At 42.2% G+C, this 19,527-nt stretch overlaps 1 protein-coding gene across 2 annotated transcripts in view; it reads left to right on the forward strand.

The window, feature by feature from the left end:
* Positions 1 to 89: 89 nt before the first annotated feature.
* Positions 90 to 19,527, forward strand: part of UBN2 (ubinuclein 2) — a 41,310-nt gene continuing 21,872 nt past the window's right edge. Inside the window, exons 1-6 of one of the 2 annotated variants that reach the window (XR_014223963.1) lie at positions 90 to 2,028; positions 10,439 to 10,531; positions 11,556 to 11,657; positions 13,535 to 13,672; positions 14,874 to 14,986; positions 17,650 to 18,148. Coding sequence is in view for 1 of the 2 variants with exons in the window: in XM_082239991.1 (XP_082096117.1) it covers positions 1,528 to 2,028; positions 10,439 to 10,531; positions 11,556 to 11,657; positions 13,535 to 13,672; positions 14,874 to 14,986; positions 17,650 to 18,148 (1,446 nt within the window). In the remaining variant the exon portion in view is untranslated. The remainder of the gene's footprint in view (positions 2,029 to 10,438; positions 10,532 to 11,555; positions 11,658 to 13,534; positions 13,673 to 14,873; positions 14,987 to 17,649; positions 18,149 to 19,527) is intronic. The other variant, XM_082239991.1, reaches the window with a different exon arrangement.

Genomic DNA, 19,527 nt, shown 5'->3' on the forward strand with positions numbered 1-19,527 from the left:
ATGGGAATCAATAGAAAACTAGGCAGTCCTGAGAAATTTGGAAACCTATTTTAGGTATAAATTATTATTTTTTTCTAGGCAAAAAGTCAATAGATTGGGTAGCTGAACTGCTGGAGAATTCAGAACAGAAAAAAGGGTGCACTTCTTCATATACAGTAGTACATAGTTTAAACCTGTTATTTGCCACCAACTTGGATGTCTTTAAAAAGGGATTAAATTCCCGGAGGATAAGGCTATCAGTGGTGACTAGTTATGATGGCTGTGTAATACATCCAGTATTGCAGGTGGTATGCCTCTGAATACAGCAACTGGGGAGTGGGCTGTTAAATTCATATCCTGCTTTACAAACATCTGGTTGGCCATTGTAATATGAGGCTTTGGTCTGATCAAGTCGGACTTTTATGTTACTTTAATGTGTTTTTCTTGGCCTGCCACCACCAAAATATGTCTGCTCTTTGGGGACAGAAACGTTTTGGAGGTAGATGAGGATCCCAAGCTCAGGGTTAGCCACATTTTTTTTCATTCCAAAATATGGGGTGCCACATATCATACTGTTTCTAGAGATAGGAACAGCACTGAGAATTTGGAGTTCATAAAGTGCATTAAACTGGTCCTGGGAGATTGCAGGTGAGTGATAAGCCCAAATTTCCACCTGCTCTTCTACGTGTCTCAACGGAAATCCAGTGAAGAAGTGAAAGCACTTCAGTGGCGCTGTTGTGCAGAGATTGCTTAAGAGGTAACACGGTTGTGGAAGATCTTCAAAGGTCTATTTCATCTACTTAAAACAGCTGCATCACAAAAAATTCATGTGCAAGTATTTTCCCATATTCACATTTTTATTCGTGACGATTAGTATCTGGCAATGAGCTGCTTTCGATAATCACTTCCTTATACACGAGTTACTAAGATCTGAACTGACCCCCAAATGTATACGACTTTCTCATTACAGTAGTTGCGAAACGAAAAGGAGATGTTCTTATGTCAGAAATGGTCATGCGTGGTTGTATCCTCTCGGAAGTTGCTGCCGACATTGCGCTTGCTCCGTGCTTCTGGGCCGTTTAAAATTCCAGCCGTGGGCGTGGCGGACGAGCTAAATCGCGGGGGGGGAGAGAAGATGCCTGGGTAGCAGCCCACGTTCATTCAAAGCGAAGTTCGACTCCTGCCCCTTTAAGAATCTTACGGTAGAGCAGCGTGCATATTTCCAAGGCAACTATGGGCGGGGTTCCAGCGTCTTCAACGTGCGATCGCGGTGACGTCCTGAAAACCTGAGCAATAACAACAGTGACGTGCGGCGGCGCGTCCGTGGCGGTCCCGCTTTTGCGCATGCGTGCCCTAGTAGCCTGCTTCTATTTACGTGGGGGGGCTCCAAGATGGCGGCGGTGTTAGCAGCGAGGAGATCCTAGTGAGGAAGGGGGGGGGAGGTACCCTGACCCGGTTAAGGGGAGGGAACGGGCGGAGGAGGAGCCGGAGTTGTGGGTGGTGAGGGAGGGTCACCGAACAGGTGGGAAGGGGGGGTGGGGGGGTTAGATGATGGCGGAGCCGCGCCGGGTGCCGTTAATTAGTCTGTCACCCGTGAGGCGACGAGAAGGCGAGACTCCGGTGCTCGAGCGAGAGCCTGGAGGGGGTCGCGAGGCGGAGCAGCCATTGGTGTGTGAGGCCCTGAAACTGCCAGAGCAGCCGCAGCAACACCACCACCACCTCCACCACGATAGTGGCCGAGCAGAGCCTCCACCGCAGCCCTTCGAGTCCTGCTCCCGGCTGGAGTTACAGCCGGCGGTTATACCGCGCGAGGTCAGCCGGCCTGAGCAGACGCCGAAGCCGCTGCTGCCACCTCAGCGTGAGCCGCCAAGGCCAGAGCCGCCGCCGCCTCCGTCGAACCAGCCGTTGCAGCTCGAGAGCAGCCGGCAAGAGTCGCCGCCGTCGCCCCCGCGTCAGACGGTTCGCCTGGAGTTGGTGCTGAAGGACCCCACCGAGGAGAGCTGTGTGGAGTTCAGCTATCCCGAGCTGCTGTTGTGTGGCGAGCCCCGGGTACGGGACCTGCTAACCAAATTCCTCCCTCTCCATCTTGACTCCTATTTATTACTCTTGTCCCTTAGCTTGAGCGCTGTGTGAACGAAACGAATGATGGGATAAATGAAAGCGCTTGCTCGGAAGAGCCTATGAAGATATAAGAGCTTAAACGCTGCTAGAGTTACTCTGTCAAATGATAGTGACCATGTAGGAACAAGCTTTTTTTGCTGTGTGACCCTTTGATCCAAATCATAGTCCAAAGAAATCCATCAGTTGGCATATTGACCTGTGTGAGGCTCAAATATACTTATATTGCCGGGGCAGTTCCCAGGGTTCACACATTTTATTTAATTTGTCTTCAGTTAATTCTTTTAGAAACATTCTTCACCTGCATTACATAAATTATCTGTTCTATTATCTGGTGTTTGTGAGCATTTCACCATGGGACTTATCCAGAGTGTTCATTCAACCTTGCCACCTTTGTGGTGCCAGGGCACAGTCATACAATTGTAGAGTTGGAAGGGATCCTGGGGGTCATCTAGTTCAACCCCCTGCTATGCAGGAATCTTTTGCCCAATGTAGGGCTTGAACCCATGACCCTGAAGAGTAAGAGTCTCAGACTGTAACGACTGAGCTATAAGAAGCTGCCCTACATGAACCTAGCTGCATGGCTGTGCCAGGGTACCATAGTCTGGCTAGGAAGAGTGGTGATCATGTACAAAACTGTCAGGAAGTTCCCTTGTTATAAGCCCATAGAATGGCTTAAATTTGTGAGAGTAGCCTAATTTGTTAAAACTAGTTGTAAACAGCTAAAGTGGCTAAGGAGAAAGGAAGTCAGTATATATTGAGGCTAAATACTTGGTTGTAACAAATATATTGGTGACAAGTTAGTTATAACATTTTAAAACACCTTGCTTTAGACTTCAGAGTCTGGTGTTGCTTAGATATCAGGCTTACTCTTACAATTCTGTAGGAGGCTGATAGCATTGAGGGTTAGTGTACTTGTTCTTGCAAGAAAGGGTGACAGAGAATTTTCAGTGTTGCATAAAAAATTGAATTACAGTCACATTTGACTGTTATGAAATAGACCAGTATATGAAGATATTCTGACTCTGTTGCTTTGCAATTTAGAGAAACTTGTCTAAGGAAAATATTTCAGAATAGCTAGTGGAAATATTAATTGTAAAGTTCCAGCTAAAATTGGCAGGGCTACTAGGCAGAATTACCTACATGAGTTCCATAAAATTATCTAATTACTTTTCTCTGGAGTTCTCAGAGCATTGATGCTAGATAAAACACTGCCATGACCAGTCCATTGGAAGGAATGGTGGCATTTCTCCTTCCTAAACAGAGACTGATTACAGTTAATCACTGTTTGTACTGCTGGTAATTTGTCTATAAGAAGCTATTGTGTGTCTATACTAATTATACTGCTGGTAATTTGTCCATATGAAGCTGAGCTGTTCTCTGCATTTGGTTTGGTGTCCAGTGCAGATTTGGGTTCTTTAAATGGCTCATTATGGTTCCTTCTCTAAGACTTAAAGTGGAATATTTTAACTGCCACTTAATAGCATTTTGGAGACAGTGAATGTTGAGTTCCATAAGCGGTGTTGTAGCCTTATCTACAGAAATGCAGGGTTTGTGCAGTTCTGAAAAATGGATAAAAGCTGTGGATAATTCACAATCCTTATTACACTGAGGAACATCTAATAGCTAGTTGAGACATTTCTTTGGGCCACATTTTCTTCACTCACAGGAAGGTCTACCTATGTGAGTGATGTAATATATAATCCTGGATTTATGGATTGGTCTTGAGTGCAAATTAACTAACAGTGCACAGTGTTAAGACCCTGGGTTGTGTTGTGTTGGCTGCATGAATCTTTCTAGGAGTGAAGAAAATGGATCCTAATTCAAGATTAAATTGTGCTTAGGATGTGTTGCTAAATATCTGAGCTGTAGTACCTTCAGCTCACTAGTTGACCACTGAGAATGTTCACACAGGTGGCTGCTATCAAGATTAGCCTATGTTTGTATTCCATCACTAGAAAGAATTTGATACTTTTTGTGTTCTCTTTTACAATCTGGTCCTCTTTATACGGATCCTAAGGGTGGCATTGTGCAGTTTTACCAAGTGTACCCATCTTAACGTTATGGAATATAATCTTATGTGGTCTGAGGAGTATTTCATGTCCATTTGCCCTTTGCTTTTCTGCTTTTTCACTTGCTTAGTCTTTCACTTGTTTAGTCTTTGTAGGCCCGCATACTTGGAGTATTGCAAATTATCATTGAGTGTTTTGTTTAAAAAAATACGTCTGTAATCTGAAATCTTCTCATACAAAGCACATTAAATTGAAACGCCCAGGCAGTGTATAGCATATTTTTACCTCAGTGCTTTGCCCAAAAGCTGACTGAAGGTTGTGATTTTAATTTTTAAAAGAGATAATATAAAATGGTGCAGACAATTGTTGTTTGTGGAGGCAGATGCAGGAATGCCCATGAATGATTTTACAGACCACATGTGGGATCACTGGCCATATGCGAACAGCAGAGCTTTGCTCATTGTGAAACAATATTGAATATGTGGAGAGGTTAATGAAATAAACAATTCATTTGTAATTCAGCTAGTTTTATTTCCTTTAAGTACAGCCTTATATTCCTAAATATTGAATTTTGTGCAGCTGGATCCACCTATTCTTTTCCTTTTCCACAGTAGTGGGAAGGCAAAGCAAGAGAACACTTGTGGAATTGTGAAATTCCCTACGTAGTATTTAATTGTTTATCACTGGACCATTATGTGCTACGTTAGGTCATGTTAGGAGCGTGTCATGTAGCAAACTATAGGGATTTGTTCACTATGGTTGTGGTCCAACACCCTTATCTGCTAAACCGCACAAGTGCCACATGTCTGAAAGCACAACCTTAAGAACACAAGATGACCCTGTCTGGATCAAACCAAAGGCCTACCAAGTCCAACATTTTGTTCCTGCAGCGGCCAATCAGATGCCTATGGGAAGCACACAAGCAGGACATGACTGCAACAGCCCTCTTCACTCATTTCCCCCAGCAACTGGCATTCAGAGGCATGCTGTATCCAATTTGAATGTGTCAAATCCCCTTTTAAAGTCATCCAAGCTAGAGGCCATTAGTGCATCTATACTGATGGGGAATTCTATAGTTAAACTGTGTGCTATGCTTCCTTTTGTCTCTTCTGACTCTCACACCATTCAACTTCATCAGATGATCCTGGGTAGTTGCATTTTATGAGAGGGACAAAACCCTCTCCCTGTCTGCTTTCTTGTATACATAATCTTGTATACCCATACCCGCCGGTTTTTTCTAAGCTACCAAGCCCCTTTTTGTATCTTTTCTTTAAAGTAGGATTGCTCTAGCCCCTTGGTTGCCTTTTTTCTGCGTCTTTTCCAACTCTACAATATTCTTTTTGAGGTGTGACCAGAGCAGCACACGATATTCCAAAGGTAGTTGCACCATAAAATGATGAAAGGGTGTTAACGATATTGGCAGTTTTATTTTCATTCTCTTTCTTAATGATTCCCAACATGAAATTTACCTTAAAAATAAAAAAATCAGTGTGGGTACCCAGCCCACAATCCATTCAGTTGAGTGGCTCCCTTGAATGCGTCTAGCCCTGACCATGCTGCAAGGACAGTAAAGTTTATTGACCTTTAATCTTTAAAAATCCATCTCAAATTGATTAGTCTTTTCTGATTAGTTGCTTCCTAGATTCTACAGACTATCACAGAAAGCATTTTAGTTTGTAAATAACTTTAACTCACACACTTACAAGACCTTTGCCTGCAGCTGCTCTCTTAGAATATGATCAGACATAATAACTTGGGGAATGTAGTTTTCAATCGTTTAACCTGTGATGAAACTGAATAAAACCTACAAACTCTCAGGAACTTTTGAATACAGGGAGTAAAGGGACTTCTCATAGTTTTGTTTTGAAAGCTAACATACTTTCTATCTCTACTTAGAATAATGTAGCCTGAATGAAAAATTTGAGCAAGCTATGACATGAAATGTTGTGGAGTTGTGGTCTAAACCACTGAGCTTAGGACTTGCCGGTCGGAAGGTTGGCGGTTCGAATCCCCGCGACGGGGTTAGCTCCCGTTGCTCGGTCCCAGCTCCTGCCAACCTAGCAGTTTGAAAGCACGTCAAAGTGCAAGTAGATAAATAGGTACCACTCCGGCGGAAAGGTAAATGGTGTTTCCGTGCACTGCTCTGGTTTCTCCAGAAGCTGCTTAGTCATTCTGGCCACATGACCCAGAAAAACTGTCTGGGGACAAACGTCGGCTCCCTCGGCCAGTAAAGCGAGATGAGCGCCGCAATCGCAGAGTCGTTCGCGACTGGACTTAACTGTCTGGGGTCCTTTACCTTTTTTATGACATGAATTCTCTTCAAACCGTTAGTTACCAATATTGATATTTTACATTCAAATGAGAATCCTAAGTATGTATGACTTGGATGTTGAATGTTGTTGTTGTTAGTCGCTTTATTAAAACAATAATAATTCATAAGTTGACTGCCATCTCACCTGGGAAAAGAGCTTTCAGAAAGCTTTCTCTAGAATGCAAGTTCTAATCTCGACGCCCTTTATCCCAGTTTTGCAATATAACTTATTTTCATTTATAAGAACTTGATTTAAAATTAGCACTTGGGGGAAAACCCAAACCTGTCATCTTTAGAACTATAGTCTCTGTAGCCCAGCTTTTATGATATTGGATCAGAAGTAATTCTCACTGGCTTTTGGTAAACAATGTGTGCCTGGAGTGCTGTGCACAGCCTCCATGGCACTGCTCTGGAGTAAGAGCAGGGACTTGCATTCTTTTTGTGTGTCTCCTGCCAATAGATGCAGTATTTAGAAATAACATTTGGGAAGCCAGCAGGCATGTTTAAAGTGACTCTGGATAAGTGTGTGTGTTCTGCAGCAGATGCCCAGTTGTTGCATTTGTTGTGTGTACCAGTTGCTTTACACACAGTAGTCTGTAACCAATGTCTTTTTACCAATGTGGCATTTCTGTCGAGAAATCTCTTATTTGAATTACAGCCTGCCTTTGTAATGAAATAACATAAGGTGGCTTGCAAAAATATTAATACACTAAAGATAAAATACAGAATTAAAACTCAAAGCAGTTTTACCACTGCTTCCACCTAAACTTTAAGGGCATGTAATGTGAACCCAACCTACGTATCTCTGCCCCACCATGTGGGTAAACTTTTGCACATGTGGTAAATTGTGTGGTACAGCAAAGGATCACAAACTGCTATCTGACTGCAGCAGTGCCCTGTCTTTGAATCAATATTTTCATGCTCTGTATGTGTATTCTTTGAAAACTTGAGTGCACATCTTTCTTTCTTAAAAACTTTTTTTTATTGCTTTATTGGTTGAAAACTTTATAACAGAAATATGCAATAGATGTTATAGGCAAAATAAGAAATACAAAATAAACAATTATTCATTCTTTAACTAATACTTGCTTTGTACATCCATTTGTGATTATGTTTGACAAGACCTCCAATCTTCCCCTTACGTTCCCGAATTAAGTTCCTTAAATACACGCTTAAACTTTACTTTCTCTATGTTATTTGACTTACTATAAATTTTATTTTATAAAATTATCCTACTTGCTCAATCAAGACCTGCCAACAGATTGATCTTTTGACCGTGTTCTTTTACATATACAGTGGTACCTCGGGTTACATATGCTTCAGGTTACATATGCGTCAGGTTACAGACTCTGCTAACCCAGAAATATTGCTTCAGGTTAAGAACTTTGCTTCAGGATGAGAAAAGAAATTGTTCTCCTGCGGCGCAGCAGCAGCAGGAGGCACCATTAGCTAAAGTGGTACTTCATATTAAGAACAGTTTCAGGTTAAGTACAGACCTCCGGAACGAATTAAGTACTTAACCCGAGGTACCACTGTACTCTGTATATATCCCACACTCTGATAATTTTTTCTTTCTTAAATACTAAAATGCGACAAAGATAATTCTCAGCAACTTGGCTCTCCAAGTGGCACATTACCAACCCCACATATATTATGGGAGGATAGATTACATTGTTGGCACATTATTGTTAACAGGCAAAGTTCTTTAGATCTCGGTGCTTGGATTGGTTATATATAAAATGAGAGTGCCAGAATCTTACAACAGTATAATTCCTTAGCTCAGTCCTACAGCGAATTGTCACCTTGTCCCTACCAAACACATGTGCAATTTGCAACTGCCCCCACCCAATTTCTTGTCCCTCCAACATCCATGACAATTCCACATGACATTACTTTTCCAAATGCTTCTTGCTATCTCCCTCTTTCTATCTTATACAAAACCTAGTTCTAATTCTTTTTTAAAAAACAAAACACTGGGCATTTCTGGAAATGTTTCCCAAGTAGCCTTGTCAGATGGCCATCAAAACTGCTAGTGCATTTAGAGGCTACTTGTAAAGATACTCATAATTGGGCTGGCTTGCACATAACACTAAGCCATAGTTTAGTGCTATGTGCACTGAGCTCCCCAATCCTCTCCTTTTCCCACAGGGTGGGGTGGGGAGTTCAGCATTTACTTCTAGGTATCATGAATCCTGATTCATTGCATGTGAACTGGGGATCCTGGTCTAAAAGAAACACTTGAGTTGTAAAGCAAGCCATCTTCAGTGGCTTGTCTAACCTGAATTTGTTTCAACTTTTGTTTCGTTGCTTCTTCAGCCACATATCACTAACCTTTAGAAATGTGCGGAAGAATTACGTAAATTGTTTACATTTATAACCTATATAGTTCAAAACAATGGATTTATCTTTTTTCATGAGCAGATAGGTTTGCTGTTTGACCCTTATCTACCTTGGCTTGTAGAACAGTGTATTTTTCATTATTTTAGATGGTTGCTGCTTTCCTGATTCTGAAGGGCTTCATAACTCTAGAATACATGCTCTTGTTAAATTAACAGTGACGCATTGGTACATTGTTTCTAGAAATATACCTTTTCTGAGGTTTTGTGAGATGGCTTGTAGAAAGTTCTATCAAATATAATTCTTCGGCCCAATTATTTGAGTTCTTGGTCTTCAAAGGATGGTGAAGAATCACCTTTTGTTGAAACTTGTGCCATGATAAATGCAAAAAGTTTTTATATTGTAGTTCTCTGATAGAAAAAGGAGAAAAGTACAAGGCAAATGGGTCTTGTAGTGGGTTGGCTACAGATTTGTTATTTTGTAAGAACTATTTTCCCCCCCCCCACCCATACTGGAAGCTGGGCTGCTATCAAGAGTTTCCTGGTTTGGATGGAATGAGAAACCATGATTATTTAGAGGCATCCTAGTTTGCTCATGCTGCCACCCTGAGACCTTATGGTGACGGGCGAGTAAAAAATCTAATTATCATCATCATCATGAATAGATTCTGAAAGCTGCCTTAGTTTGTTGAAGGTGAATTCTAACTTTAACTTTTATATGCATGTCAAGCAGACTAGGAAAAGTGACTGATTTACACTGGTTGATTGACTAAATGAATTTCATAAACAAAATTCTTGAATGTAGAAAAAAAGAAAATTGACAATGGAGTTTAATGAACAAATAGACAATTAAATTGCTATTTTTCAGATATTTCATCTTACTGTCTTACTGGTATTTCATTGACAATGGTCAAGTTATATCAGATTTAATAAAATGTATGGCTTTGCATTGCTGACAGCACTCCAACTTCTTTGGCATACGTCATGCTTCTAAATACATATGTTAAGTTGGGAAGGGCAGCTAATTATTCTGATGCCTTGATCTTAGAGACACATATTTCAAAGCAACTCTTAATGATTCCATTAGAATTTACTTTAAAGTAGGGGTGGCTTGCTTTTTTTCTTTTTTTCTTTTGCCTGAGGGCAACATTCACTCTCAGCCAGCTCTCTTGGGGGCCAATGACAGCAGTGGGTGCTGGGGCCCCACATTTTTTTCATGTACACTATTGCATTCACATACTATGCTGATACACTTGCACACACACAGAGAGAGAGACAAGGTACATCCACACATCTTACCACCTTTCTGCTTATCAAATAATCAATCTCATAACTGGGGAAGGGCATAATATGTATCCCTGTCAAGGTGCTGGGCTTTGCCCATCACAGTGTGGAGCCTACTTTAATATTTTTCTTTTTGCTGCCACTGCTAAGACTGGTGGGATCTTGGAGGGTCAGAAAGATTTGGTTGGAGGGTGCAAACTGTGGGTAAGGCATCCCTTCTTTAAAGTTTCTAGTACTGGTGTGTTACAGTGTTAAACTGAACTTGTTGCAAAGGCTGCTTCCTCACCAAAGCTGCATTCATAAAATAAACTATACTGATTCGGTGGCTTCTTTACTCATTTGTATTGTGCATATATGAATTTAAACAATAATTGTGATTTCTGGGGTTTTCTCCTTAGATAAAATCTGCTTTTTCTGAAGATCCATTTAATGATGAAGAGCGTGAGAGGCATGAAGTGGAAATGCTGGCTAAGAAATTGGAAACAAAATACGTGAGTAAACAGATTTATTATGTTGCTCTAAGTCTGGCTGTTCATATTTTATAGGTGTTCTTACTAAAGCCACGATGCATTCTGAAGAATTCAGTTATCTTAATTTATCATATAATTTAGTTCATGGTGTCACATGTGTTATAATACTTAGTTAATATTGTTAGATTTTGGCTGCAGTTCTACTTCTTGATGGAAAGAGGCCACAGAGAGACAACACATGGAACTCCAGTGCCACTGGATACATAACTGTTGTTCTGGGATTACAATGACATGTTGGGCCAGTTGCAATAAACAAAGTCCCCTTTATGCTTACTCCTCCTTGCCCCCAGTGGTTAGACTACCTGCATAGGGAGCAAGATAAAATTGGTGGCTACATATTTCAACAGGGTGTTCTGGAAACTAGAAAGCCTTGGTTTGTTGTGGTTAGACATAGCGGGTTATAGCTCACCCAGCACAGCAGCCATTTGCTTAGTGTGGAGGGCAGCTGAAAGAAAAACAAAATAAAGTCAATTATATTTTTAAATAAGAAATTGTATTGAGAGAATGGACTAATTTAATTTTTCATCATTCTGGGTACTTTTTGTAGAAGAAGAAGATATAAATAATATTTGTTATTCAGCATAATCCTACTCATCCATCTCCAGCCACACTACTCTCTATTTAGTCTATCTTAACCTCTAACCTATCATAATCTTTCATAAATGAAATCCTGTCTAGAATGAGGTCACTGAATTGTCATTGTTGAGCTGTTAAGCTTGGAATTGTTAACCTGTGACTATAAGAGTTATCTAGTATAAACTTTCATACCTATATTTTTGTATGAGGATTGTGGATTTTGAGAACTTGAATGCAGCAGCAAGATACATTATTTTCTGCTATACTGTAAATTGCTTGATTGTGTCAGTACTGAAGTAGCACCAAAGGTTTCGCCTGTCCGATGCCCTATAGTGCCTGTGTCTGCCATATATTAACTTGGTTGGCACCAGTACCTCAGTGGTTTCAAGTTGTAAATATTGTGTTGCAGGGTGGAAAGAGCCACAAGCATCGGAAGGACCGTGTTCAGGATCTAATAGACATAGGCTATGGTTATGATGAAACTGATCCTTTCATTGATAATTCAGAGGCTGTGAGTAAAATTTATTTGTTACACTTGTATGCTGCCCTCTTTCAATCATTCCAGTCAGTGTTCAGGGGTTTGCCTATGATCACCATTCCAGGCACTAGCAGTTTGCAAACCTTTTTCACTTTAGAGATGAAATTACATCAAATGCCTTCATGCTATTTAATCTACTTTGTGGAAAGGGGGATTAGTTCACATATCAGTTCTCACACAGGTTGCATTTAGCAGTCTGGCTTTAGCCTATATCACAACAATTTACAACATCAGTGACTAAGAGCAAGGCCTTTTATGCTGGGGTTCTGGCCTTTGGAACTAGGCCCAGAAAAAGCAGTTGGCCAGGCCAGGTCAGGTGCTGGCCAGGGGCCCCTCATTGCTCTGACGCAGCAACACCACCATTCACTGCCCTCCCGGCTGCGCCCCCAGGTGCTTTATAGCAGTACCACTTTTGAATAAGTTCTAAATTTGGTTCCCATCTGTGGTGGCCACCCATCATTTAAAATTACCCAGAATGTAATGCCCTGGCCCATGGATATATGAAATTTATTGAGTTCATAGATCTATAGTCTGGGTAGCACTAGAGATCTATGAAAGCTATAGATTTAAGGCTGGGACATTGCATTTTCATTAATTGAAGATAGTGGGATGTCACTATGGATAGGGGCCAAATTTGGCTCCTGTTCAAAAGCACTGCCTCCCATCCATGGCTGAAGCATATATTGGGGTCAGGGGAGGATAGTGAGTGGTGCCGTTGCTGCCCATGGCAGAAAAGGCACGTGACAGCAGTCACTTCTGCTGTCACAAGCAGTTCTGAGTCCTGCCCTCATTGGGGTGGTGTTGGAGTGGCATATTTGGCACTGTGCTGAGCATCCTCAAAGTCTGACTCTGGTCCTATTTGGAACAATCTGCCAATAGATGTCAGGAAGTGTTCTCTGTCTTCTTTTTGTAAGCAGACTTTTTTATTTCAGCTTGTATTCAGCTGCCTTTGTTTGGGAAGCTATGGCTAAGGTTTACTTACATTTTTTGTTGTAATGGTTTCTATTTATTCTGTAGTTCATATAAAAATTATTAAAATAATCAAATTTATCCTTGAGTACCATTGTGTGTTAAAAAGCAGCATATAATGTTTTAAAATAAAATTATCTCCTGGGTCTGAGAGAAAAGCTAAAAGGCAAATGGTTTACACTATATTTTATTTGGAAAGAAATCCTATTGTGTTCAATGGGGCTTGCTGCCTAGGAAGTGTGTTTAGGATTGCAAACTTAGTGTGATGTTTCTAGAATGTGATGTGAGCTAATTCTTGTTAAATGTCAACATTTACCTGTTAAGCATGGAATTATAGTGAGATGGTTAATTTTTATGATTTACCATATGTGCCAGAAACAATTGTGCCACTAATGTTCTTGGACGCTTGCCAATGTGCCCTGGTAAATTATAGAAATTAGGATGGCATTTGAAATTTAGCTAGAGGCACTTGATGAGGGATCTTGAGATTTTCTGTTTTCCAGCTGGCTTTACAAAACATTGATAATAGATTAATATAAATTTTCACATTTACCCTAATAGCTTTACATTATGTCATGGCTCTGCTATGTTACAGCCAATGTATGTAATGGTTTGAGATTAATCTATTTTTGTATGTGGATATAATGTTGTCAGCACTGCAGTATCTCAGCATTGCCTTCATCCAAATATTATTCTGTTTTTAATATGCTTTGTGAGTTGTACAGTCCTGGCAGTTATTTTCTCCACACTAGTATGGTGTTATTACTGTATTTGGTTAGTTTAATATCCTGTTCATTGTATGGCGGTATAGCAAATGCATTATTTCCATATTAACAAAATGGTAATGATCTCTTGACCTAAACCTTCTATTTCCTTCCCAGTATGATGAATTGGTACCTGCATCCTTAACTACTAAATATGGAGGGTTTTACATAAACACTGGGACTCTGCAGTTCCGGCAAGCATCTGATTCTGAAGAGGAAGACTTAACAGAAAGCAAAAAAAATAGACCATCTAAAGTGAGTAAATAATTTATTCCAAGAAAAATTTAGAGATGTCACAGGTTTGCTGTGAAGATTTTAAAGCACCTCGCTTATTACATTGAAGTATTTCAGTTTTCACATTAAAGTAAACATACTATTTAATACAAATACCACAATATTTATGTTCATTTAGTTGGCTGTCTCTATGTCCCCTTGCTTTTGAAGATTCTAAGAAGATGCTTGATGAATGTGTGAAGCTGAATTTACTGAGTCAGATCATTAATCCATCTAGCTCAAAACTGTCTACTCTTAGTAAGAAGTGTGTTTCACTGTTGCTTCCTGAAGTCCTACCATCCAGAAATGCTAGGGATTGAGCCTGAGATCTTCTGCAAGCAAAGCTGAGTTGTAGCCTCTCCCCATTTGATTTTAACTGTTATGAAAAGAAGGTCAAAAATCAGCACCTTGAATTGTGCCTAGAAAAGAATAGTGAGCTGGTGCAGATGCTGCAGTGCTGCTGCAATGCAATCTCTGTAACCTACCCATGCGTAACTTTGACTGCAGTCCTATATACAAAGAGTCCCACGAAAACTCTGTATTACTTTTGTGTAGACATATATAGGATCACCCTGGAGCTTGCCAATCCTAGGAGGGGTCAGGGAAGCATGAAGTGGTGGATCTTTCACTGTATCTGCAGTCTTGTCAGCTCATGACACCTAAGGCAGTTGTGTGAAGTTGCAGGCTCATGCAGTACAGAGGCCCAGAGAGGGTTTCTCTCTGAGAAATGGACCTGTTTAAAATGCAACAGATCCATAGACAACCCACTCTGCCCCATTAACACCCTGTTTCAGGGTCCTCGGCTGGCTGCTGCTGGCAGCAACACTGTAGGTGGTTTTGCTGGTGCTTTTGGGGGCCTCACATACTTATTTGCTAGTGGAAGAACGTTCTGTCTAATCCTAGCCCCCTCCAGAAATGCTGATCATGGGCATGGTATTATGTTCTACATATGACAAGTGATTGTTTGTAAAGTGAAGAATAATGATGGAAGGACAAATTGGAGGTAGCTCTTTATCATCTTACCGTACTTGTAAGGTTCCAGAAGCATTTGACTATTGGAAAGATTACATGGATCTTGTTCTGATCCCATAATAAAACACTTACAATCTTAATTCCATAATAGAATGCTATTTCATGATTGAAGTAATGGTGTGCTGCTCCTCCCCCCCCCCCCCGCATTTAGGTAGTTAAACTGAAAGATGGCGAGGACCATGGCATGAAGAAGCGCAAACGGAAAGAGGAAGAGGCAGAGAAGGAGAAAAAACCTCGGAAGATGAAAGTTTCTCGGCAGTTGGGGTGCATATTACACTAATTTTACAAGAGCGTATCCTGGTTTAGTGAATTTATTTATTATTATTTATTGAATTTACGGTATATGCCCCCCTGTACCTGCAGGTCTCAGATCAGCTCACAGAATAAAATCAGAATATAAAACCACGAAATACATAATCAAAATAAAGACAGCAGCAACCCAACACACACATTTTAAAAGGGCATAGGATGTCAATCAAATCTACCAAAAGCCTGGTTAAAAAGGAACGATTTTGCCTGGCACCTAAAGGTGTATAACGAAGGCGCCAGGCAAAGTTCCCTAGGGAGAGCATTCCACAGACGGGGAGCCACTGCAGAGAAGGCCTGTTCTCTTGTTTTCACCCTCCGGACCTCTTGAGGAGGAGGCGCCAAGAGCAAATGTTAAATTACTCCTGTTAGTTTTTACTGTGAGCTGCTGTTCATTTAAATAAATTAAAATCAAGTTGTGACATAGTCATGAATAGGACAAAGGATGGGATTTTGCGGTGTTCCACCCCCCCTTTGGTTTCCTGCACAAACCTAGCAGTAGAATGGCTAGAGCTTCTTGTTGGCATCTGTCTGTCTTGAGGGACAGTAGAGTGCGCCTCCAGGGGTGAAGGTCTAACCACTGCATTAGCAACACTGAAGTGACCTCCCCAGGGTGCAAGCCTGGGCAGTGTGTACAGAGGTCCTGGGCTGCCTAGATGACAAGACTCCCCTCTTGGCTGTGTTGATGTGGTCCAAATGAAGTCAGAGCAATACATTTGGCAGCAGCCTGGCTGCAGGAATTGCCAGAAGGTGTACAAGGCACCTTCCCACCATCTTAGGGACTCCACTTTAGCTTGGTGTATGGTTTATTCCTTAGCCTTTTCTTCTGCTGAAGATATCCCATAAGGCAATGGTGGTTTAAGACCAGAGTTTTGCTTCTCCTAGATGGGCTTCCTTCCAGTGTTCGAAACTCCCATTGTTCTAGGCGTATTTTGGGACACGGAATTTTATCAGCGTTAGCAGTTTCTGAGCTCTGGGCACAGTACTGCACCTAAGATTTCAGATTAAAACTGTGGAGTGGAAGGAAAGGAGGAGCTTTTTCTGCCTCCCCACTTTCAGCTTCTATCTGAAGACTGGAGGAGAGACCCTCTTAAGAATATTAGGGGGGAGGGCAGGGGAAGGACTAGACCATGTGAAAAATGAACATAATATTTTAGCTGCAGTTCATTCATTTTCAGCTTTGTATTCTTAGTATAAAAAAGCTTGCCTGGACATTCAGTAGTTGTGCCCATAACCTAGGTTTAAGGTGCCATTTAGCTCCTAGCTTTTCTGTCCCAGTTTCTAACACTGCTTCCTTCCCATGTTGACGAGCCCCATCTGCCCCTCACTTCCATTTGCACCGTGTGCAGAAATCGCCTTCTTGACTGTTGGACCCACTTTTGGCCTCATCCACTCAATCTGCCAGAGCCTGTCTTCACATGCAAGGAAGTCCCTAACTCACTGAGTGTTTGAGACCCATTGGCTACCCTCACCTAGTTTACTCAGCCACATACCGTATTTTTTGCCCTATAGGACGCACTTTTTCACCTCCAAAAATGAAGGGGAAATGTGGGTGCGTCCTATGGGGCGAATGCAGGCTTTCACTGAAGCCTGGAGAGCGAGAGGGGTCGGTGCGCACCTACCCCTCTCGCTCTCCAGGCTTCAGGAGAGCCCCAGCGCCAGCCCCACAAGGTCGGGGGACAGAGGGAGGTGGAACGCCGCCATCCCGCTGTCTCCCGAAGTGGTTTGGAGGCTGACGGCGGGGAGAAGAGCGCTTCTCCCCGCTGCCTGCCCCACCACTCCGGGGACAGCAGGGAGACGCAGCGTGTCTTCCTGCTGTCCCCGGATCTGATCTCAAGGCGGGCGGTGGGGAGAAGAGCGCTTCTCCCCGCTGCCTGCCCCACCACTCCGGGGACAGCAGGGAGACGCAGCGCGTCTTCCTGCTGTCCCCGGACCTGATCTCAAGGCGGGCGGCAGGGAGAAGAGCGCTTCTCCCCGCTGCCTGCCCCACAAGCGCCTGGGGGGGAAATAAGAATTTTTTTCTTTATTTCCCCCCAAAAAAACTTGATGCGTCCTATGGGCCAGTGCGTCCTATGGGGCGAAAAATACGGTAAGCTGTTCTCAGGGTGCGGCCACTGTTGCATGCTGATAGCTTCTAGGAGCCATAGGTGAGAGCTGAGTGCAGGATAGGGATCAAGGGTGGACAAACTACCCCAGAGGGAGCACAGTGTGTTTGCCAGCAGAGGTACCACCCATCCCCTAACACCCCATCCACCCTCTTCTCAATGAGTGCTTTCCCAAAGTTCACATAAATATGATACTGCTAAATCTCAATAGATCATAAGACACCAAAGGAAAAATTGCATAATTAAATTTCAACTTTCCACATTCAAGAGTTCTTCAGTATTTTCCCCTCCAGAGCACATTAGTCAAAACTAATATGAGATCACAAAACTCTAAACTCCTCATGTTAGAAAAGTTACTAGTTCAGTGTATGTTATGTTACTCATACACTGCGGAATACAGAGATGTTAACTAAAACTAGACTCCAGATTATTTACTAAATGGGAATTCAGTTGAGTGAACTTAATTCTTCCTAACTGCTTATATATTCTCTCTCTGTGTGTGGTTTTGTTTTTCAGGGTAATGGCCTTAAATTCACACAAATCTGAAAAGAAAAAGAAAAAGCTGTACAAGGACTCTCTTTCAGTTGCTGCAATGCTGCGGAAGTTTCAGAAGGAGAAGGAAGCCTTTAAGAAGAAAGAAGCTAACTTGAACCCCACAGTGTCAGTGACCACCTCTACACCTAACAAAGTTTCTGCTGCTCCTGCCACTGGTGGAAATGATGTATCTGACTTGAACCTCATCATCACAGATCCAGTCCTTTCCATTTTTAGCAGCACAAGTGAGCGTGAGCTCCTACAGGAAGCCGAAATTGCTGTGGAGATGCTGGGAGACATTGACTTGGATAGGTTACTTGATGGCACTTCTAATGGTAGCCCAATATCTGAGCCATCAGGGGAGAATGGAAATGTCACTCAGCCCTCCCACACCCCTGAGGTCTTGACACTGAAACAGGTGCCTGCCCTCCCAGAAGGTCTTCCAGCACACCTGGAGAAGCGCATTGAAGACCTCAGAACTGTGAGTGTGGCTTTCTTGGTGCTGAATTTTGCAGAGAGTTGTCACAACCCAAATTGCTTAACATTAAGGCTGGCAATATTTGTAGTATTAAGAGTAACATTAGAAACATTGGTTTGAATCTGGTGGTGTGGCTGAGCTAATGGGAAAGGGCCATAGCTCGATGGTAGAACCTCTGCTTTGCAAAAGCTCCCAGGTTCAATCCCATCTCAAGCTAGTGCAGAGAGACCCCTTCCTGAAACCCTGGAGAGCTAGTCAGTATTGTCAGTACTGAGCTAGGGGCATCAATGGTTTCACTTGGTATAAGCTTGCTTCCTATGTTCCTAACAGTAAGGCTTCTGTCACTGAAATGGGGAAGGAAGCAATTTTCAGCTATTCCCCCTCCTCCTTGCACCTATTTGTGTGGGGTTCCATTACCCTTTGGAGCAGATTTAGAGCGGGGGCTGTAGGAATGAGGGGGGATCACCTGAAGTTGTTCCCTCTCTGTTCTGCTGGTGGAAATTTTCCATCAGCTGACTTACACCATTGGAAACAACTCAGTGTCATTGGGTGAGTGGTAGACTTATTCTCCTCTAGTTATGTGTCATTAACAGTTTGTATTAAAATTACAAATGCTGCAATTTCTTCTCTGATGCTATTTGTTGTTTCTTACAAGAGACTGTAAATGGCAGGTCAGTCACTTGATTTGTATACTTTTTTGATGTGCAACACAACATGTAAAACTAGAATACATATAAACACAAGCGCGCGCACACATCAGCAATACATTATCCCTACCATTTCCTAATAAAAAACTATTCAAAATAATTTGATAATGCATACATAATGCATACATCCTTGTATGCATTATGCATACATCATTACTAACTGATCTAGGATATGGTTGTAACAGAAATGGCTGCAAAGGGAGCTAAGGCCAGGTTTTGCAGGATCAACTTCTCTGTCACATCGTTGGTGGTTACATCTTATGATTAGTCAGCAGAGGGTAACTGTGTGTGGGTGTGGTGGATGCAGGTGGCACTGTGGTCTAATTCTAAAGCACTGAGCCTCTTGGGCTTGCTGATCGGAAGGTTGGCAGTTCAAATCCACTTGATGGGGTGAGCTCCCGTTGCTCTGTCCCACCTTCTGCCAATCTAGCAGTTTGAAAGCAGGCCAGTGCAAGTAGATAAATAGGTACCACTGTAGAGGGAAGGTAAACAGCATTTCAGTGCATGCTCTGGCTTCTGTCACAGTGTTCCGCTGTGCCAGAAGTGGTTTAGTCCTGCTGGCCACATAACCTGGAAAGCTGTCTGTGGACAAACGCCGGCTCCCTCGACCTGAAAAGCAAGATGAGCATATCACCCCATAGTCACCTTTGACTGGACTTAACTGTCCAGGGGTGA

Source organism: Podarcis vaucheri (assembly GCF_965113315.1).
Source record: "Podarcis vaucheri genome assembly, chromosome: 10".
Taxonomy (NCBI): domain Eukaryota; kingdom Metazoa; phylum Chordata; class Lepidosauria; order Squamata; family Lacertidae; genus Podarcis; species Podarcis vaucheri.